Source organism: Homarus americanus, unplaced genomic scaffold (assembly GCF_018991925.1).
Source record: "Homarus americanus isolate GMGI-L3 unplaced genomic scaffold, GMGI_Hamer_2.0 scaffold42643, whole genome shotgun sequence".
Lineage (NCBI taxonomy): Eukaryota > Metazoa > Arthropoda > Malacostraca > Decapoda > Nephropidae > Homarus > Homarus americanus.
The window spans coordinates 880430-903545 of record NW_024747582.1 but is presented as its reverse complement, the minus strand read 5'-3'; the positions used below and the strand labels follow the sequence as shown (position 1 = coordinate 903545).

Genomic DNA, 23116 nt, shown 5'->3' with positions numbered 1-23116 from the left:
TTCTTTATCATTCTTTAGTTCTGGGAGAAAAATGAAGGAGGCCACGAGGATGTTGAAAATTCCTCAAGGGGGGAATGGAGTGAAAAAGGTTGAGAACCACTGTACTAATCCCTCTTGGTTAGTTTAGGGAGGGTAGGTCAGGTCAGGATAGAGTAGATTAGGTTAGGGAAGATTATATAGATTAGGTTAGCATTAGAGTACCTAATCATCAGGTCAAATAAGCTGGGGTGCATAATCTTCATGTGATCACAAGTACCACCTGCTAACTGTTGTTGTGTTTCAGAGCTTCCTGCCCTTCCAGTCTATATACTGCACGGCGCTGGACCAAGACATAGAGAACACCTCCCAGCTGAGTCAGACCTGTATCCTCCTCCAGACCCACAAGTTTATTGAGGTAAGACTCATGTACAAGTCCCTCTCTTCCTCCTGTATAAGTCCCTCTCTTCCTCCTGTACAAGTCCCTCTCTTCCTCCTGTATAAGTCCCTCTCTTCCTCCTGTACAAGTCCCTCTCTTCCTCCTGTACAAGTCCCTCTCTTCCTCCTGTACAAGTCCCTCTCTTTCTCCTGTACAAGTCCCTCTCTTCCTCCTGTACAAGTCCCTCTCTTCCTCCTGTATAAGTCCCTCTCTTCCTCCTGTACAAGTCCCTCTCTTTCTCCTGTACAAGTCCCTCTCTTCCTCCTGTATAAGTCCCTCTCGGCATGGTGGGCGGATGAGGGCCTGGGGCTCTAGCTCTTTGAGGCAATGTAATGTTGGAACTCAAAGAGAGAGACAACATGTGTGTGTGTGTGTTTGTATTTTGTGCGTACGTGTGTGTGTATTTTGTGTGTGTACAGTCGCTATTCGGCACCCGTGTCATATTTTATAACGCTGTAAGGGTGCCCAATAATTTTTAAGTGGGTGTACAGGTATGTATCGTGCATGTATATGTGTGTGTGTGTGTGTGTACAGGTAACCCTTACAGCGTTATAAAATATGACACTGGTGCCGAATAATTTTTTAGTGAGTGTACATAGAACACGTATTGCCCTCATAAATTGCATCAAACAAATTTTGCAACACTATCTCATGATACATCAACAATATTTTATGTCTCGACGGAACCATAAATTTCTGGCAACAATAAATCGTGTTGCCAATTCGACACAAAGATTACATTTTGCGAAACAGGAAAATGCTAGAGGCAAGTGTGTGGCTGTTTACCAGTGAGGTGTTTTCCCTTAGGGGTGTGGCGTACGTGATAAAGAGGGGGTGAGAGACAAGGAAGAGATGGGCAGAGAATAGAGGGTAGGATGAGGAAGAAAGCGTGGAATGGGGGAGAAGGGGGAGGAAAGTGGTGGTGGTGGTGGTGATGGAGGGAGTAGTAGTGGTGATGGAGACATTATATACACACACACACACACACATATATATATATATATATATATATATATATATATATATATATATATATATATATGTGTGTGTGTGTGTGTGTATATATATTAATTATATTATATTATAGTTTCGGGGATCTAGCCATTGTTAGTTGTATTTTAATCATTATGAAAGGTGCACTGCCTCTTGTGTAAACGGGTCTCGGTGGACGCTATATCTGAAACGTGTAACTATATCTTATTTCATCAATTGTGTAGCTCATGTTTTAGTAACAATTTGCTCACCAGTGTTGAAAGTGATTGTTGGGTGATATTATGTGAACGGATGGAGGAGCCATAATATGGAATTAGGCAGATAAACATTAAATTAGTTGGCGTCACAGGATCATGCTGTTTACAGTAGTTCGATCAGGCCAAGCGTATCAGTCAGTTGTCTCTTCCTTTCCTCATTCCATTGATTTTTGATGCGATTATCTATATTAATATTAGTTTGGAAAAGTTGTCGAAAAACATTTTGATATTTGTCGATACTAAAAGTTATAAAGGAAAACCCTGTGTGTGTTGATGGCTGATGCAATACTTCACACGAATGGTTTTGGTCCACCACCTAAGACTATATAGATAGTTAGACCACCTACGTGATACGGGTGGTCCCCATTAGAGGTTCACGGCGCCATAAGCTCGTTGAACAGGCTTTGTGTGAAATATAACAAAGTCTAGGGCTGCTTTTAGTATCCTGGTGGTCCAGCGGTTAGCGTTCCCCGGTCACAGTCATAGGCTTGTGGGCCGTGGCTTGGAATCCTGGCGGGTTGAGGTGTTGATTGTATGTAGAAGTCCGCGTGCTTTATTGGGCTAATGAAATATACATATATATATATATATATATATATATATATATATATATATATATATATATATATATATATATATATATATATATATATATATATATATATATATATATATATATATATATATATATCTATCTATCTATACATACAAATGAGAAACTTGTTCTTGGTTTTGGTAGGAAGTTTTCTATCACTCAACGGTGCGTTAATCCACTTACTATTGCTAAAGGTATAATCAACCTGGAAAAGAACAAATCGTTAGATGTTACAAAGGAAGATATTTCCAGAGCTAAAGGCTGTATACATAGTGTATTACATAAGAAATTTGTTTCAAACATTCCAAAAAGATTTGAAACAGCCTTGTTAAACTTGAAAAGAAATAAGAATATCCATATTACCAAGGCTGATAAGTCTAATGCTATTGTAATTTTGGATAAAAGTGACTACAATGATAAGATGAATTCATAACTAAGTGATGAAAGCAATTATTGTGAGCTTACGAAAGATCCCCTGGAAAATATTAATAAGTTATCTAATTCCAAAATGAAGATGTTATTGAAAAAGACCCCGATCTCACCAAACAGCTCTCTCAAATCAATCCCACTTTACCTTATATGTATGGATTGATCAAAACACACAAGCTTAATAATCCATTACGTCCTATCGTGAGTTCTGTGGGTTCTGTTACTTACAAATTATCCAAGTGGCTGGTAAAGATGATATCCCCTCTTACAGGCCAAATATCTAATTCACATATACACAATAGCAGTGATTTAATTGATAAACTCAAGAAACACAATGAACCTTGCGAATTAATAAGTTTTGATGTAAATTCACTTTTCACTAGAGTACCTGTGAAAGACCTACTTTCATTTCTTAAAGATAAATTACAACTGTTAGATTTAACTATTGAACATGATACTTTTCTCAAATTGATAGAGTTATGCATAACTGACAATGTGTTTAGAGCAAATGGAAAGTTTTACAAGCAAATATTTGGCATGAGCATGGGTAATTGTCTTTCTGCTCCTCTAGCCTGTATTTATATGGAGTTTTTTGAGGCTAGATTACTACACAATATAGTGGACTTTATTCCTCCATGGTATAGATATGTAGATAATGTTCTTTGTCTTTGGCCTAGAAACAGTGACCCATTGGAATTTTTAGACAAGCTTAATGATATTGTCCCAAGTATCACATTCAAAATTAAAAGAGAAATAAATGAATCCCTTCCATTCCTTGATATGCTTATAATGAGAAATGGCCAAAACTACAAATTTAAGGTATACAGAAAGCCCACACAGGTAGACAGTTTCATACACTTTTTATCTAATCACCTGGAGTCTACCAAAATGTCAGTTTTTACTGCAATGTTTTAAGATGTCTGCGTATTTGTGACGCTGAATTTATTGATGATGAATTGAAACACATTCGTTCCATTGCACAAAAACTTGGGTACCCTTCTGTGTTTGTTGATCGTTGTTTTAAAAGGGCTACAAAATCCTTTCATTCCTCGCAAACCAGGCAAATTCCTACACTTAAGAATATTTTGACTCTGCCCTATCGTAATGAATTTGTCCCGTTAGTTCGGTCCCTCAAACTACTAAATATTAATGTTGTTTTCAAGTATGACTCAACCATTACCAATATGTTAATAAAAAATGTAAATGGAAGTGTTTATTGTATTCCATGTAGCAAATGTAATGGTTATTATGTAGGACAGACAGGAAAAACATTGCAGCTCAGAATCAGATAACATAAGTACAGTGGTCCCTCGGTTAACGAGCACAATCCGTTCCAGCAGGTTGCTCGTTAACCGAAACCATTGTTTCAATGGGTTTTTGGGTAATTGGTTCCACCTCACCGAAAATTGCCTAAAGTCAACAAAAAAGGTAGTAAAGTACACTTACTTTGAGGTGTGTATGTAGAAGGCTCCTGGATGATGTTGATGATGATGATGGAAGTTAGAATGGGGGTGGAGGAAAAGGGAGAAGAGAAGGCATTGGGGTGGAATAGAAGTCACCCCATGGTGCCATTTCACCCATAAAATTTTAGTTCACTTAGTGTAATTCAAGATTATTTTCTTTAAATCAATACTGTACTGCATTCTATATTGTCAATATGTAAAATAAATTTCAAAATGACCAATAATTTGACTGGAAACACAGAAAAAAGCATTTATATTGAAGAAAGTCTGAAGCAAGATGTTACCTCCACTGAAAAGACACAGAGACTAACGCCTGTATGGTGTGTTGACAGGCTGTTTGGCATGCTAAAAACTAGTTTTCCTGGACAGTACTTAAATTATGTTAAATAATTGTTAAAATGACTAAAAATTTTAAAATATGACTTAAAATTATTGAATAGTACAAACTTCTTGATATTTACTAAAATAGTGAGGAATTTAAGCCCTAGAACCGATTACTGTATTGGCGGACTAATATGACAGCTAGTGTGCAAGCGAAAACATGTTGAGGGGCGCTCGTAAGGAATTCATTAATCGGGGGATTGCTCGTTAACCGAAGTTGGGTATTTTATGGAAGGTAATTCGTTAACCGAGGGGCTCGTTAACTGAGGGATCACTGTATACCTAAGGCTGGCTCTGGTCTGTACACCTATTAAGTTTAGTTGTTTACAAGCTGGTGTTACTTCAGACCCTGGTTACTTGACTTAATGAATAGTTCCTTGGATGCATGTTCACAAAGTCATTGTATGGAAATGTCATCTTCAACTGTCAGCTGGTGGTAGCAAAGGATTATCTACGACTCTACATGATTCTGGGCTGTTAACCAAAGCTGTTATTTCAGAACGTGAGTGATTAATGGGTCTTGGTGGCCACTTCTCTGTCTCTTCCATCTGTCTCACATCCTCTTTACAGTCTCACCTGTGTCTCACATATGTCTCACCTACAGCCCTTGACAACAAGGAGAAATGAACACGAGAGATCACGGAAAGTCATCAAGGAGTCTTGGCATAAAGAACTGAAGAGGGTCACTGAGGCCGTGTCCAACCTTAAGAAATCCAAAGTTACTTACGTCCAGCGTCACCAGGTGGGCCTCTGTCTCTCTCAAATAAAGAAACTTGGAGAATTAATTACAATTTATTTTTGCATTTGATATTAGTAATTTAGAAAGACAAACAGGATCAAACTTGGTAAGTGACAACACGGCTGTTACAGTACCCCCACACCTGTACTGTACATCAAAGCCCTGCACACTTTAAACATCTAATACTGTAGGTAATATTGGTTAAAATACTCGAAAAATATAAATTTCCGACAAGTGTCATCGAAGAAAAGTGTTTTAAAATTGTTTAAACTTCATGATAGATATGTTAAAAACAGCCAGTAGTTGTGGGGCAATTGAAAGCAATATTACCAATTTGTATTACTTTAGGTTAGGTGATAATTAGGTTCAATCGGGGAGGTTAGGTTAGATTAGGTAAGGTGAAGGTCAAATGGTCAGATTAGGTGAGTATCTCTCCCTACAGCCAGGGGATTGTAGGGTCAGGGTGGGTGGCAAGTATTTTTACTTCCGTCAGTTGAGGAAATGAGAGACCTGGGGAACCACAGCCAAATATTTATTGTGGCAGAATGAGGAAGAGGGTCAACACCACTGTGAGGGGTCAGTTATTGCTGCCTGGACCACTTGTCAGATGCGTCCCAATCCTAACACGCTTTATTATATCCGGTCCCAATTTACCTAATATAACCTAACCCAACAGGCCCTTATATAACCTGACCTAACCTAATCTAAGCTAACAGGCCCCAATTTATCCCAACCCAACCAACCTTTATGTAACTTAACCCAACCAAACCTTAGGTGACCTAACCAAACTTAAACCTACCCTAACCTATTATCTGTACCTAACCTAAATGAATTTAGAGATTTTTTTTACCTGGTGTCCGTCCAGTCATCTCCCACCGTGCGAGTTTTGTACGAAAGTGCCAGAAAATAATCAGCCTTCGAACGCTCTGGGAAACTTTTTAACAGTTGGCAAGGTTGTAGAGAACTGATCCTGAGTTACCACGTGTCTTCTGTTTGTTCATTAATCATTTTGGAGGTTAACTATTATATACAATACTTCATGTTACGTATAGAGAGACTTGGTACGTCTTGTCTTAGGTGAATCGTGTTATCCAGTCAGGCATATCAGCTGTCCTTACGTGGTTGAGGGGAATACAGTAAAACCTCGATTAACCGACTTTCGGATTAACCGTCAATCCCGAACTCCTAAAAAAAATTTTGTTTTGTTTTTTGTTTTACGGGGATTAGCCCACCCGGGCACAGGTCACTGACCCACATTGAGGCCTGGGGGGTGATAATGTAATAATATTAATAATGATAATGATAATAATAGTAATAAAGAACCATAAATAAATGCAAAAATGAAAACAAAATCAAGAGTGAGAAACAATATATGTATGTTGTGTTGTCAATAGTAAGAGAAGCAATTGAGACCCTGCAATTGTGTGTAAATGAGGTAGAAAGTCAGATCAGCAACCTGGGACTTGGTCACAATTTTTGTGATGACATAATTATGTTCTTTGACTTTTCCATTTTTATTTTTTTATTCACGGTTTCTGTGCTGGTTCATATTTATTTACTAAAGTGGTTAATGTTTTAAAGCAAATTCTATTGAAATATGAATGGCAAATGAAAAAAATGAATAGAGGGAATTAAATGAGGTAGGTTAGGGAAAGTTACTTTGTAAATGTATGTTTTATGTCCGTAGACTTTATGCATTAACCGATCTTTCGGATTATCCGTCGGCCCCTTCCCCCCTATGTGGTCGGTTAATCGAGGTTTTACTGTATTTTATTATGTTTAGCCAGCTTTAAGTAATCATCGTGTAAAACTGGGAGGATAGTTGGTCCGAGTTCTATCACCAGGACCTAGTGTGGCCCTCCTAATTGGGCCAGTTGACAATTATTACATAGGGAAGTGGTAGTGTCTCTCTTTTCTTCTTCTTCTCATATATATGTTATTCCCTAATTCATCATAGGCCCAACAGTGAGTCGGTGATGATAATATTGGTTAGGTTAATGATAATATTGTTGATGATAATACTCTTTATCTCCCTGCAGGAGTTGATGAAGATGAGGGAACTATTATCAAGAGCAGAATACACAGAAGGACTGGAAAAACTAGAAAGAAAGCGGGATGAGGCCTACCAAAAGGTGGGTAACCCATGTATTTTTTCATTAATATAAACTGTAGGTTAGGTATTATAACAAGCTGAAATGTTTCATGTAAATAAAATAATGCAACTGTTTCTTGTGCCAAGTTATTTTCTGGTAGTATGACCAAAAAAAAAAATCTGTTGAATTGGAATGTAATTTATTTTGAACCGAGGTTATTGTAAGTCACGAGAAGATCTGTTTTGTTGATATTCCACTACTGCGAAGCCCTGCCCTCTTTAAACAAGTAATCTTGGTGATGATTTTATCGGTTAAAATGCTAGAAAAATATAAATTTCCGATGGAAATGCTATAGACGGAAAGTCGAGAATTGTCTCGACTATCAATTCTAAAACTTAAAATCCAAAAATTCACTGATGACTGAGACTATAATTTTACCAAACATTTTATTATTTTTCGATTTATTAAACCTTTGTTGATTATGTATTTTATTATTGTTAGTATTTAAGTTTATTATTTAGTATTTTGTTTATATCAAAATTAATCTTTTGTCCTTATTCTTAGTTGATAATGTGATATAGTTTACCCAAGACACATGTGTTACAGGCGAAGGAGGCAGAGACCTGGTACAAGACGTGTGTCGCCGATGCTAATGAGCGCCACGCCTCCCTCCTCAAGGTCAAGCGTGAGGTGCTTGTACAGGCGCGCGAGCTCATCCTTCAGTGTGACCAAACCATGAAGGCAGTTACTGTCGGCTACTTCCAGCTCCAACACACCGTGGCCGCCCCGGCCCCTGTACAGGTGAGTGGTGTTGGGGTTAATGGTGTGTGGTTAGTGGTGCAGGGGAGGTGGTGTATAGTTAGTGGTGCTGGGGAGGTGGTGTATAGTTAGTGGTGCTGGGGAGGTGGTGTATAGTTAGTGGTGCTGGGGAGGTGGTGTATAGTTAGTGGTGCAGGAGAAGTGGTGATAGTTAGTGGTGCTGGGAGGTGGTGTATAGTTAGTGGTGCTGGGGAGGTGGTGTATAGTTAGTGGTGCAGGGGAGGTGGTGTATAGTTAGTGGTGCTGGGGAGGTGGTGTATAGTTAGTGGTGCTGGGGAGGTGGTGTATAGTTAGTGGTGCAGGAGAAGTGGTGATAGAGAGATGATGTTAGTGGTTCCTGCAAAAGAGGGGTGTGGATAGTGGCATAGACATTATACTGTAGGGTTTAAGTCATTGTTCTCTTGGGAATAAATACTGGAGGTGAAATATCTTACTCAGTGAGCTGATTCATCTCACCCAAGGGACTAATTCAAGTTGAATTGTAAATATTATAACAGCTGAGAAATGTAATCTAATGGAACTCTTATTGTTATGGCTTCAACATCTGGAATATAAAAGTTGTAAATAATTCCTTCCCGGGGCTGCTGAAGTACATCCTGTATCTCGCTCACTGACATTAAACTTTTCCGGATGTCTGTCTGCCCGGCCGTCTATCCTCTCAATCTGTATCTATCGTCTGTGTCTATCTTAATCTCTTATTTTTATCTATATCTATCTCTTATCTTTATCTATATTTGTATCTTATCTATATACAGGGTGTCCCATAAGTTTCCATACAACGTATCACCAACGCCATTACAAGCATAACTCCAGCTGTACTTGAACGTGTTCTTCAGGAGTGGAGGACACACATTGAAGAGTGTATTCAACAGAATGGTAGTCATGTACTGTAGAGCATATTATATAAATATAAATGGATTTTCATATAAAATTTATTTTTCCTATGTATGGAAATTTATGGGACACCCTGTATATCTATCTAACTCATATCTTTATCTGTATCTATCTATCTATATCAATCAATCAATCTGGTCGGTGTAAGCCGGCTGGACTGCGAGCACCAGACACTCGCAGTTACTCGTTCCCTGTAGCCGCCCTAACAGGTATTTGGTCCGTGAAAATGACCGTTATTGAGAATTTATTACAGAGAAAGAGCCGTATCGTCCGTGTCTGTCACATGTTTATGATAATTGGCCGCCTGGAAACAGTGATCAGGTGGGCGTAATAATTGATAGGTGGGAGTGTTGCCAGCATGGATGTTGTACACTAATGGATGCAATAATTAGTTCTCGATTATGTTGCTGGTCCCAGATTTCCTGCATAAGTGTGTGGGGGTTAATTGGGGTCTGGTAGGGTAGAGGAAATCATACATTCTATTCACTCACATATGAAAGGAAAAGGTAGGAAAGGCAATTTTTATCTTTCCCCTTCTTTAATCAGACCAAAAATTCCATTTTCTGGAAAGGTTACAAGAAAGAACTAAAGGTGTTAAAAAGGGTGTTTGGTGTTTGTTTTTTCTTTTGTGTATCGGAGGAAAGTTATTTTTTGTTTGCGTGTGGAAGACCTCGGGTGAGGAGAAGCAGAGAAAGCCAAGTTACTTTATATGCATCAGAAATGGATGGGATAAGGGGATGGGGGAAGTGTTTTGGCCAGGAATAGGGGGGAAGGGGAAGAGTGAGGCAGTAGCTTTGGGGGAAGGATATAAAGAGGTTTTTCTGTACAGCAAAAGAAAGTTACCATTTTATGTCTGTGGAAGTGTTTGGATGATGAAAGGTTGGTAACTGTATATACAGTACGTCTATAAAAGAATAGTTTTTATACTCGTATGGCAGTGGCTTAGGAGAGGGGGGATAGGGTAGATGGAGGAGAGAAACTGAGAGAGGGAATAAAGAGAAGCGAAAGAGAGAAGCAGGAAGCTGTTCTATTCATCCGTATTACAAAAGTCATTCCCTGCTTTTGTGTGGATGTGTTTGGCTGCGGGTGAAATGACAAATCTTTCTCGACATCAAAGAGCAAAAATAGAAATCGTTCTTGCCACCTTGGAATTATTGACCATAACTTGAAAAAAATAAGTTTATAGTTGGGTTCTGTTTCCAAGAAGGTGTTGGGGTTTTGCTTTTAATTATATCTGGTTTATAGTGAGTTATTCTTTATTTAATTACGGTTTATATAAAAAAAGAAAAAGCTGCTCTCTCATGTTTAACCACCGTAGTGTAATATGTAATGCTCTCTCCTTTCCTCTCAAACTTCCCCTCTCCCACATCTTGCCCCTCCATCTCATGCTCTTCACCTTCTCACCCTCACTCTCCACTCCACTCCTCTACTCTCACCATTTCTCCCTTATATATTATACACAGACATTGTTTGACACCCCCCTAACCCCCGCCCCATCCCCACATCTCTCCATATTTCTAACACTCCACCAACTTGTCTCCCCACACATTCCCTCATGTTTCTAACACCCCCACCATTATCATCTCCACACTCACACTCTTCTCCCCACAGCTTCAGACACTCTGTGAGAGCTCAAGGCTATATGAGCCGGGGTCTCAATATATGGAATTTGTGAAGCGACTCGGTCCTTCGCTCGGTCAGGAGCAACCGGAGACGCCCTTCACCTTCCAGCCGTACACACCGGGCACCCAGGACCCACCCAACCATGACCCTACCGCTAATGGCTCCATGACCTCCACCGATGACCTCCAAGGTGGGTTGATCTAGGATAATAGATCTGGTGTTTTGATAATGTTACCAAGTACTGTTACTCTTGCCACGATGGTTTGATTCATTTACATAATGAGGTTTAAAAGAATTGGTTAATTTATTGAGGATGATGGCCGACATTTTCGTCTTCAGAGGATTAAATTATCATCCTTAAGGGTTAAACTATCCTCCTCAAAGGGTTAAAAACAAAACCCAACCTCTTCCATCAAAAGATCTGTTAAGACCACTCCTCTCCCTATGTTCAAAGACCTAAGCCTCTTGACCTCACCACTTCACCCCCAAGACTCGGCAGTCTTCGCCCTGTGATGTTTCATTACAAAACGTACATTTCTCTGATGCAAGTTCAACTCTGATCCGAGAGAGATTTTTTCTGCGTATATTGGGTAACTTGTTTCAATTTTCCTATACAGGAGTACTCACTTTTGTCTATAAACTTGTGAGCTATTTTGTATTTTATTTTATATCTTTATTATAGGTTATATGTGATGTATTTCAGTGTTATTTCAATGGGTCAGATGAGAGTGAAATGTTGATATGGTATTTTATTGGTAAGGTAATGAGGATGTTTATAGTGTGACTGGGCTTGTGTCTGTGTGGGCTGTGTCTTGTAAGTCAACATATCTTCCTCCACTCAGCGTTTGCATCACCTGTTGTTTTTTATTCCCATGGTCACACACAAACATGCGACAAAAGATGATAGAATGCCTTAAGAACAATTAAATTTTATATTTAGGAGATGAGTTTTGGGGTTGATTATGTCAATTTACTTTCAATAAAATTTGTAGTTTCTTGGGACCCTTTGAATTATTTTAGTTTAATCCCTTTGTTAAGAGGACATTACTTGTGATATTGAATTGGTTAATGTCTGACGACGTTATTCAGTTCAGAGGGCGACCTGTACGTAAGGCTGGACCTGATACTGGAGAACGAGTCATAATATTTATAATGATATTGCCTTCATTTGTCTAACTAATGAATTATTCTCTCTTCCTCCTCTTATTCAACCTTGGCTGCTTGCATCCATTCCTTCCATCCATCGTGGCTGTACCTGCAACTCTATCCATCTGTCCGTGAATTCCTCCCACCCATCTGTCCGGGGATGTTTGGGCATCAGTGGGTGGGGTTGGTGGCCACGGGGGCAGTGATACGGACAGTGTGGGTTCGTCACATTCGGCCAAGAGTGTGGACGCCTCGCCCACGGCCTCGCCTCTCGCCCCAGCTCGACGCACTCACACCATCTCTTCCGGGGATGAGTTGGAGACTGACCCTGACACTGGTGAGTATTAGGGAATGTGATGGAGAGTGAGTTAGTGTGAGGGAGAGTCAGTGTGAGGTAAGGTAGTGTGAAGGAGGGTGAGGTATTAAGGGAGTGGGGAGGTAGGTGGAGGGAGGAAAGAAATTAATTACCACTAGAGTTTAATTTGCGACGGGGGAAGATAATGAGAGAATCGATGATGGGGAGAATGGGGGGAAGAAAGAAAAAGATGAGAGAATAAAGGATAGAGAGAGAGAGAGTCTGGGGTAGAAAGGTAGTGTGAATGATAAAGCAACCATGACTAAACTAACACCTACACCACCCCTCCTCCCCCTCCCCCAGCGGACGCCCACTACAATTACGGCGCCGCCAGACGTCAGGTGATGAGCAAGGCTGCCGTCACCCACACCTTCAGGAAGCTCAAGACGCCCTCGAGGTGTCGGGAGTGTGATTCCTACGTCTACTTTCACGGCTACGAGTGTGCTGAGGTACTGTATTGTATGTTGTTGCTATTAAACATTATAATTATTAACATTTTTGTTCTTCAAGTTATCATTATTATTTGTTTGTTGTTAGTATTATTTTTCATTTGTTCTTGTTCTTAGTATTGTTACCTTTGGTATATGATCAGTATTTTAAGCTTGGGAATCATGTTCCAGGCCATTGTCATGCACATTACCCTCATCACTTCCACCATCATCACTACCACAACCATCATATCTACCACTACAACACCAAGTCTATCACCACTACCACCATCACCCTAATCATAAGTCACCACAAACACCATCACCCTAATCATATCAGTCACTACAACCACCATCACCACACTCATACCACCAGCATCACTAACCAGTAACTCTCGGTGCCAACAGTGTGGTCTAGGGTGTCATAAAAAGTGCCTGGAGACACTAGCCATACAGTGTGGTCACAAGAGACTGCCCCGGAAGATGACAACCTTTGGGGTGGACTTGGCGCAGCACCTGTGTGAGACGAACACATCCATACCTCATCTGGTGGTCAAGTGTGTGGCTGAGATTGATGCTCGAGGTACCAAAATCAAGGTGGGTTATGATGGTGGGCAGCCTGGGGTAACATGATCAGGGTGGGTCGAGAGAAGGTGGGCAGCCCAGGGTAAAATGATTGAAGGTGTGTGTGTGTGTGTGTGTCAGAGAGAGAGAGAGAGAGAGAGAGAGAGAGAGAGAGAGAGATCAATAGTTCTACAGATCCTTGGCCAACAATAGGAGTTAACGAGGCAGCAGGAGGTGGAGGTGTTGATGCATTGGGAAGAAATGGACACAAATTTTCTCCACCTTTTGAGGGAGGAGGAGAGTGAAGGGTGGAAAGAGAGAGGGAGGAAAGTGAAGGGTGGAGAGAGAGAGAGAGGGAGGAAAGTGGAGAGAGAGTGAGAGGAGTGTAGCTATATATTTCCTTTGGTCACCATAAATCACTGTGGATCCTCCTAAATCCCCTTTGTTGCTCACAAATCCTCTCAACTAAGATGTATTAATCTTTCTTGAATTCTTCTGTCACAATAGATTACATTTATTCAGCATACATTGCCTGATCCCTAGGAGTTCATCAAGGCTTCTGTTGATAACTTTTGGTCGCCACAAATTGCCTTTTCTCCATAAAATCTTGCACCTGTCATAAATCACCTTCCAGACATTGTAACTAAATCCCCGTAAGTCTTGTTAAATCCCACTTAGTTACATTAATTGCCTTGAGTGCTCATATACATAATTTTCAGTTATATTAGTTTCCATTAATCACCATAAATCAACAGTTTCCACACCTAAATCACCATAAATCCTTTTTAAGTTTACTTTATCTCCTCCTTCAGGGCATCTACCGGGTGTCGGGCGTCAAGAGCCGGGTGGAGAAGTTATGTCAGGCCTTTGAGAATGGCGCCAACCTCGTCGATCTCACCGACCAACACCCAAATGTGATCGCCAACGTCCTCAAGCTCTACCTCCGTCAGCTGCCAGAGCCCCTCCTCACCTTCAGGCTCTACCCAGAGTTTATCAGGTGAGTTAGTGGCGAGGTGATGAGGGGTTAGGTCAGGTCTGGTGAAAAAGACACGGGAAGGGAAGGGTTACGGTGGGTCAGATAGAGACCATTTGGGGGCGTCTAAGATCTCCTAACTAGAGGCTTGGAGATTTGGCATAACATAACATTAAGTACCACATTACTTCATAGTTTCTATCCCATCAACTTGTGGCAATATGAAGCATTTGGTGTTTGTTTGGTTGTCTGTTTGTTGATGTAATAACAACTACACAAAGTCATGTTCAATGTGATGACGACGTCAAGCTTTGTGAACCGTCGGATTTTGTTGTAAATTCAAGTGACTTTCCTACATTATCTTTCTCTCTTCTTCCCTCCCATCATCCCTTCTCTCTCTCAATATTCGGCCATCACTCCCTGTGGCCCCCTGGGTGTTACCGGCTCGTCCAGTGTATGACCAATCTATTAGTGAATTTGGAGACATAATGGCTATGATGCAGTTCCCCCTAAGTCTAAAGTTGATGATGTTATGTAGGATGGATAGGATTATGGACGGTGAAGAATAGTGACACGAGACTTTGTGGGGTTGCATGGATGGGTGGATGGTGATAGTGTATTGGTTGGATATGACTGGAGAAAAGGGGATGACGACTCATAAGATTATTACTTATAGATGTGTTTGTACAGCACTATAAGTTTAATCGCATTCCTTCAAGGGAAACTGTTTGATATTTCCTGGCCAAAGGAAAAGATATACCCCCGAGATCTCGACCTGTTAGTTAAATGTGACGTCGGACCCATGTGGCTAATACCCTGGGTTTTATTTTTATATGTTCTTTGGTATACTAGAGTCACATAGTCTGGCAGATCATCGTATACATCTCCCCAAGCCCTTGAAAACAAATAACCTCAACCAACATGTCTTCACCATCCACAAGATCTTAATAATGAAACCCACTTCCCAGCCTCAGCCAACAAGATCAAGGTCTGGGTTTTAAGATTCATAAATTGAATTTCCCCCTTAGAGGCTTCAAGACATCTCATTTTCTCACTTGAATGACGACACAGAGATCGCTGCCAAAATTACTGTTTTTATTGTTTTTATCGGCAATAGATGTGTTTTCTTCAGTTATGGCAAGATTAACAAAGTTTTAGAGAATCTGGACACAGCTCCCACAAGTCTATGTACCTTATGCTACTCAATCAAGCTTAGCGTGTCCTGTAATGTGGTTAGCATCAACGCCTCAGCCCAGTGAGATATAGATGGCTGATGAACAAACACAACACAAACATCTTCACCTCAACAAATACGTTGCTGGAGGTAACTGAGGATAACTGTAGCCACACGCTGAATAAGTAATTTTTAATTTCGGTGTTTGTATTCTAACCAACTGCCTCAGAGAACATGGTGTAATTAATGCAGCAGCTGACTACAGTAGGTCATGAGAAGCAGTCAACCTAACATACAATGAAAGGTCGACAGATTTGTAGCCGTGTCACGAGTTAGGTTTATGGGGAGAGCCTAGCGGGTGGTGATGCCTCGCTGGTGCTACACACACAACGCTAGACTCGGTGTTTGCTCTCGGAGTGACATTTCTATATAAGGAATAGAGCCCCTTGCCCCCACCAAAACATTCACTCACTCACTCACTCACTCACTCACTCACTCACTCACTCACTCACTCACTCACTCACTCACTCACTCACTCACTCACCTCACCTCACTCACCACTCACCCCACCACCACCACCTCACCACTCACTCACTCACTCACTCACTCACCACACACACACACACACACACACACACACACACACACACACACACACACACATATATGAGCATCTGGCCACTCAAGGGGTTAAGGAGGAGTCTGGTACATTTAAAGATGGCGAGAGAGTGTGCCACTAATCCTCCTCTCACCCTGAGCCAGGGTAGAGAGGCACAAATGAGTCGTCCTCTTTGTACACACCATAAGTACCCTCCTACACTGAGAGAGACACACGATCAGGCTAATGAACGCCCTCAAAGACAATGTGCCTACTTTGTGGTTACTTGTTCTGTCTGTGTGTGGTAGTATGGAATTTCTGGACGGAGTACGTGGTAGTTCTACTGGTAGCAGAGGGTTTGTGTGGTACTGAAGCGAGGAAAGTGGTGTGTGTGGTGGTGAAGTGCTGGGAGCGTGTGTTGGGGGGGGGGGGCGTACAAGGTTCCCAAGAGTACAACTGGAGACCCCTGCACACACACACACACACACACACATACATAGTGAACCTTCAGAAAGTCGACTTCAATATTTATACTTCAGTGCTTTGTGATGATTCAGGCATCATCCTCATGTGGTCACTGAACTCTTATCTATCTAGTTTATATTCAAAAAGTTATAGTGGCTGAATTTAATTACCCTTTACAATTTAGTCACCCTGCCCTCCCCCATCACCCTCTCACTCCGCCCTCCCCCATCACCCTCTCACTCCTCCCTCCCCCATCACCCTCTCACTCCTCCCCCCATCCCCTCTCATCATCACCCTCTCCCTCCCTCCCCCATCACCCTCTCACCTCCTCCCTCCCCCATCACCCTCTCACTCCTCCCTCCCCCATCACCCCCTCCCGCCCTCCCCCATCACCCCTCTCACTCCACCCTCCCCCCATCACCCTCACTCCTCCCTCCCCATCACCCTCCTCCTCCTCCTCCCCCCATCACCCTCTCACTCCTCCCTCCCCATCACCCTCCCTCTGCCTCCCCATCACCCTCTCACTCCTCCCTCCTGTATCCACCCAAGATGGAGAGGATGGAGGTTGTTTTTGTGTGGCGTGAGAGATGATGGGAGTCTCACCTGACCCGACAAACCATTACTATGTTGCTAATGAACCTAATAGCCTTGGCAATTAGTTGATGAGGGTGAAGGGAGTTGTTTGAGGGGTGTTGAGAGAGAAAGGTGATTGATGGAGTGTGGGTTGAAGGGGGTGGGTGATAGAGGGGTGTATGTTGTAGGGGGGCGGTGATTGAGGTGTGTTGAAGGGGGCGGTGATTGAGGTGTGTTGAAGGGGCGTGTGATTGAGGTGTGTTGAAGGGGTGATTGAGGTGTGAAGGCGGTGATTGCGGTGATTAGGTGTGTTGAAGGGCGTGTGAACGTGTGTGTGAGGGGCGTGAACGTGTGTGTTGGAGGGGGCATTGTTTATTGCAGAGGAAGGGAAAGCCAAAACAAGAGAGGAGGATGAGAGGGATATTTAATGAGCCAGTGAGAAGGATATGTGAGTGGTAGGGAGAGGTTCTGGGGTAGAGGGGTGGTGAGGCATGGATGTGTGCAAGGGGAAGGGAGCATGTAAAGACAGGAGAGGATTATGGAACACAGGTAATAAAGGTGTTTTGTGTGGGGGGGAATAATGGAGGGGAGGATGTGATCACAAGGCATCTCCCTCCCCTCCCTTTCCTCCGGCCCTTTCCCCCTCCGCCCCTTTCCGCCCTTTCCCCTTTTTCCCTTCCCCTTTTCCCCTTCCCCCCTTTCCCCTTTCCCCTTCCCCTTTCCCCTTCCTTTCCTTCCCCCTTTCCCCTCCTTTCCCTCCCCTTCCCCCCCCCCTTTCCCCCCTTTCCCCCCTTTTTCCCTCCTTTCCCCCTTTCCCTTTTCCCCTTCCCCTTTCCCCTTTCCCTTTCCCCCTTTCTCCTTTTCCCCCTCCTTCCCCTTTCCCCTTTCTCCTTCCCCCTTTCCCCTTTCCCCCCTTTCCCTCCTCCCCCTCCCTCCTCCTTCCCCTCCCCACCTCCCCTTTCCACCTTCCCCTTTCCACCTTCCCCTTTCCACCCTCCCCTTCCTCCTCCACAATTCCTAACCCCACCTTCCCCTTTCCACCTTCCCCTTTCCACCCTCCCCTTCCTCCACAACTCCACAATATAGTTATAATGGACATAATTTATTTATAGGGAATCTAACCAGGGTAATGAAGGTAAATATTGAACAAGACTTCCAGCAGTGATAGTGAGTTATTAACCATACTCATTTTCAGCACCACCACCATCATCACCTTCACCATCAATGACACATCGACCACCCTCGTTATCACCATCTTCACTAAAGCAAAAGTTACATAACACAACCTGAATATTCCTGGATCTCGTTACTATAAGTACGACTTAGTGGATCATCCTCCAGTCATAATGAGAACTTGGATTATGTCTCCTATAACCTCGTTTGTAGGACTTCTCTATCGGTGAACTTGCTTGTGTAAATCCTATCTTAATGACCTCGTTTAAATGACTGGTCTTCTCCCATAACCTCGTTTGTAGGACTTTTCTCGCTAGTCTCTGTATGTATCGTATATCAGTAACCTCGTTTAAGTGACAAGTGTTGATACATAACCTCGTTTGTAGGACCTCTCATGTATGTGTGGTATATTAATAACCTTGTTTATATGTTGTCTCCTGTAACAACATTTGAATAATCTGCTGTGGACCCCATGTCGTCTTCCAGCTCTTTGTTAACAGTGGTTTAGACAGTTTTGGGGAGTTAGTTTAATCCTTTGTGGTCTGTTTTAAGATACTGATGATTTAACCCTTTAAAACTCTTCCTGAGCACCATGTTGTGCACCTTAAGATATCTCGCTGATCGCTGAACCGAGTGTCTGTCCTTCAGGATTGCCAAGGAGTGTCCCACAGGAGGCGAGTGTGGCCGCACGACAGAGGACCTGAGAGACCTAGTGCGTCGACTGCCTCGCCACCACTTCACCTGCCTGGCTCTCCTCATGCATCACCTGCACCGTGTCACCTTACATGCTCACCTCAACAACATGCCTTCCTCCAATCTAGGTGAGTGTGTGTGAGACGTCACCTTTATGCCGTCACCTTACACGGTCTGTTTGCCTATTTCAATCTAGGTGAGTGATGGCACGTAATATGTCACATTACTCCAGGCTAGGTGAGTATGGCACAACCTCACCCAACCCTATACCACCTCTACCCATCTCACTCATTCTCCACTCATTAATTTACCTCTTTCCTCTGACCCCATATCACCAATACTCCACGAACTCATTCCCCTCTCATTTAACCCACTTCCCTCTCAACACCCCCCTCTCTTAGCCCCAACCACCACTACCCCACTCACTCATCTCCCCACTCTCCTCCTTTCCCAGGTATTGTGTTTGGACCAACGTTGCTACGGACATCAGAAGGCTCGGCGTCCCTCAGTTCATTGGTCGACACTGTACACCAGACTCGGGCCATTGAACTGCTTATTATGTTCGCCAATGAGATCTTCGGCCAGCCAGAGCACTACCAGGTGGGTTATAGGTTAGGTTAAGCATGGGTTTGGATTAGTTTAGTTAGGTTTGGTTGGGTTAGGATTAGGTTAGGTTAGAATATGATTTGGTTTGGTTTTGTTAGGCGGTGGTTCATGTTTTGAATTTTATCTGTGGACAAAATACACACAGACAGACATCACCCACGAGGAGATGTAAAAATGACCCAAGATTTTAACATAACCTGGTTCACCACTTGAAGCACCACCACACATGCGAGTCAATTGGCTCACCTGATTAATTCACTTCACTACGGCCTCCAGAGTACATATGCCGCCCCCTGTAACAGTTTATTATTCCAGTACAAGTGAAGCTCTCGCAGCGTCCACACTCCCTGGCTAGACTTTATCTCGTGTGTGTGTGTGTGTGAGCGTGGGGGGTGTCTGGCACCAGTTAGTGTCGGAAAATTGCCTAAGAGACGGATGTTGACAGGCAGTCATAAATACGTTAGTTGTGTAATTATTGTTGTAATGTTTTAATTTTTTTCTCTGTAATCGTGTGCATTTTATGTTTGTATTTTCATTTATAGCCGTTATTGTTGAACACACACACACACTAGCTACACCCACACACTCACTACACCCACACCTCCAACACACTCGCTACACCCACACCTCCAACACACTCACTACACCCACACCTCCAACACACCCACACCTCCAACACACTCACTACACCCACACACTCACTACATAACATTTTTCCCCAGTACACAGAAAGAGACTCTTTCCTTAACTAATAATTGGTCAGGTGACTCATCAATGTGTGTGTCTTCCCTCAGGTACCTGCGTCAGCTCGCTCCTTAGATGAGGTTCTCAAGGCTCCAACACCAAGGTCTGTCAGTGTGTTTAATTTGTGGCAGATGTTTTTATGTATGAGTTTTTATTTTTATAAATTTTTTGGCTGTGTGTGTGTGTGTGTGTGTGTGTGTGTGTGTGTGTGTGTGTGTGTGTGTGTGTGTGTGTGTGTGTATATAAATACACAAGTGGGGTACATGAGTATAATGATGCCTGGTATATTATATAATCAATCCATCAATCAAAACTAATTACAATAATAAAATAATTTAACTGAGAACTAAACAAATATAGGGAACATCGACACAGGCAGACTTGTTGAGGGTATTAACACTTGACTTTTGATATACACAATAATTGAATTAGTCTTTGAGGCTGACAGTATGGAAGGTGAGGTGTGGATGAGTGGTGTGGGGTCTGGGAACTGTGAGGTCGTTGTGTGTCTGTGATCATTATTACTGTTTATTGTATATCATTGTCAGTTAATCTATCAATGTTCATCATAGTCATCATCTCTTTAATATATTTAGTCCACCAATCAGTATGTATGTATAGTTTATATTAACCCGGTGACCCCGTGTGTTGTCCTGTGCAGCAGACAGACGAGCGTTCACACCAGCAGCAGTAGTGGGGTGGTCAACGTGGCTATCTCCGGCTACAAGCGACCGCCTTCCGAAATGGTGGGTCTGGCAGAGGACTCCCCATCCACACCCACCCCCACCCCCACCCACCCAACGCCCACACCCCCACCACACCACCATGCCCCGAAGGAGAGAAAAGACTCTGATGTATTAGGTGAGTATTAGGTGAATGAGGGGAAGGAATGTTGAGTATTAGGTGAATATCAGGGTGAAGCAAAGTGAAAAATTGGAGTATTAGGCGAGTATTGGGGAAAGGGCTCGGGATTGAGGGAGTATCAGGGTCGGAAAGGTGAAAGATTAGAGTATTAGGCGAGTGTCAGGTTGGAGTGATACGAGGGGATATACCATACAGGGCTCTACCCATTATATACAGTATTATCGTGTATTTGTTGTTATTTGTATAGGAGGAATAGAATTATTTGTCATATATTATGTTGGTTGTGATGTTTTGTGGGGTGTTGGGAATTTGGTGTGTGTGTGTTTCTCTTAAAACACACACACATACATGTACACACTGCACACATGTACACACTGCACACATGTACACACTGCACACATGTACACATTACACACATACATGTACACACTACACACACACACACACACACACACACACACACACACACACACACACACACACACACACACACACACACACACACACACACACACACACACACACACACACACACACACACACACACACACACACACACACACACACACACACACACACACACACACACACACACACACACACACACACACACACACACACACACACACATACATACACACACATACACACACACACACACACACACATGCACACACACACACACACACACACACACACACACACACACACACACACACACACACACACACGCACACTACATTCACACTTCAGCATAATTTTTCCACCTAACCTAACCTAACCCAACCCAATGTAACCTTTCTTACAGAGGAGGACTGGGATTGCGAGAATTGGGAAGAGTCGGGGACAGAGGGAGGTGGAGTGAGCGATGTGGTCAGTAGTGGTCCACGGGGGTCGTCTACCAGGTCCACCACGGCCCACGCCAAAATATACAAGACTTCCCTGAGAGATTATGTCGGCCTGGAAGGGGTGAGTGAGGCGCATGTATAGTGGTTGTTTATTATTTATATTGGACGAGAGCTGACAGGTGCAACGGAGTGAGGAGGATATTTTGGTTCAGGGGCCGCCCAGTTTATCCCGTTTGTGGTGAGAGTTTTGTGACGTAACAAGGTTGGGGAATTGTGGGCTGGTGAGCACCTGTAATTCACATCTTGTTGAACTAACGGGCGACGTAACTCGAGTTTTGCAGTTGTTCATGTTGTTTAGTGCAGGATATACTCTTATATTTTGATATTTGAAATGATCGAACTTCACATTTCTATTTACGTGACTCGAGAAATACGAAAAACGGTGAAACACAACTGGTCGAGTCTGTAGTACAACTGGAAGTGCTGGATATTATTTCTACCCCCAGCAAGTTTTGTTAATTTTCCAAAGTTGTAAAAATGTGTTGGGTAAAAATTTTAGATGAATTTTTTATTTTGAGTTGAATGTTACGAACTAGACCATTACAATTTTTATCTTGTAAACACTAGTCAGCTCAAATGTGTGTGTATCTTAATGTGTACATATATGAATCTTGTGTATTAATGATTAGTTGTCAGATTGTCACCAAAAACTGGATTATTATTATTGTTTTTCAATTGGGTGAGTGAAAATTCCACCACAAACACTCTGTTTTGTCCCTTCCCTTTGGAGGTCTTGTTTATATTTGAAGCTCTACAGCATTACCAACACTAGGTTCTACAGCATTACCAACACTAGGCTCTACAGTATTACCAACACTAGGCTCTACAGTATTACCAACACTAGGCTCTACAGTATTACCAACACTAGGCTCTACAGCATTACCAACACTAGGCTCTACAGTATTACCAACACTAGGCTCTACAGTATTACCAACACTAGGCTCTACAGTATTACCAACACTAGGCTCTACAGTATTACCAACACTAGGTTCTACAGTATTACCAACACTAGGCTCTACAGCATTACCAACACTAGGCTCTACAGTATTACCAACACTAGGCTCTACAGTATTACCAACACTAGGCTCTATTACCAACACTAGGCTCTACAGTTACCAACACTAGGCTCTACAGCATTACCAACACTAGGC

The 23116-nt window shown here is 42.4% G+C and overlaps 1 protein-coding gene across 7 annotated transcripts in view; it reads left to right on the top strand.

Annotated features, from left to right (window-relative positions):
• LOC121879665 (rho GTPase-activating protein 45-like) overlaps positions 1-23116 on the top strand; it is a 152529-nt gene that overhangs the window by 115925 nt on the left and 13488 nt on the right. For 6 of the 7 annotated variants that reach the window (XR_006091388.1, XM_042386358.1, XM_042386360.1 and 3 more), the window contains 14 exons: positions 284-394; positions 5138-5275; positions 7312-7404; positions 7972-8166; positions 10690-10891; positions 12023-12184; positions 12506-12651; positions 13039-13227; positions 14007-14191; positions 18799-18971; positions 19298-19443; positions 20244-20296; positions 20855-21054; positions 21866-22026. Coding sequence is in view for 6 of the 7 variants with exons in the window: in XM_042386358.1 (XP_042242292.1) it covers positions 284-394; positions 5138-5275; positions 7312-7404; positions 7972-8166; positions 10690-10891; positions 12023-12184; positions 12506-12651; positions 13039-13227; positions 14007-14191; positions 18799-18971; positions 19298-19443; positions 20244-20296; positions 20855-21054; positions 21866-22026 (2154 nt within the window). In the remaining variant the exon portion in view is untranslated. The remainder of the gene's footprint in view (positions 1-283; positions 395-5137; positions 5276-7311; positions 7405-7971; positions 8167-10689; positions 10892-12022; positions 12185-12505; positions 12652-13038; positions 13228-14006; positions 14192-18798; positions 18972-19297; positions 19444-20243; positions 20297-20854; positions 21055-21865; positions 22027-23116) is intronic. The other variant, XM_042386357.1, reaches the window with a different exon arrangement.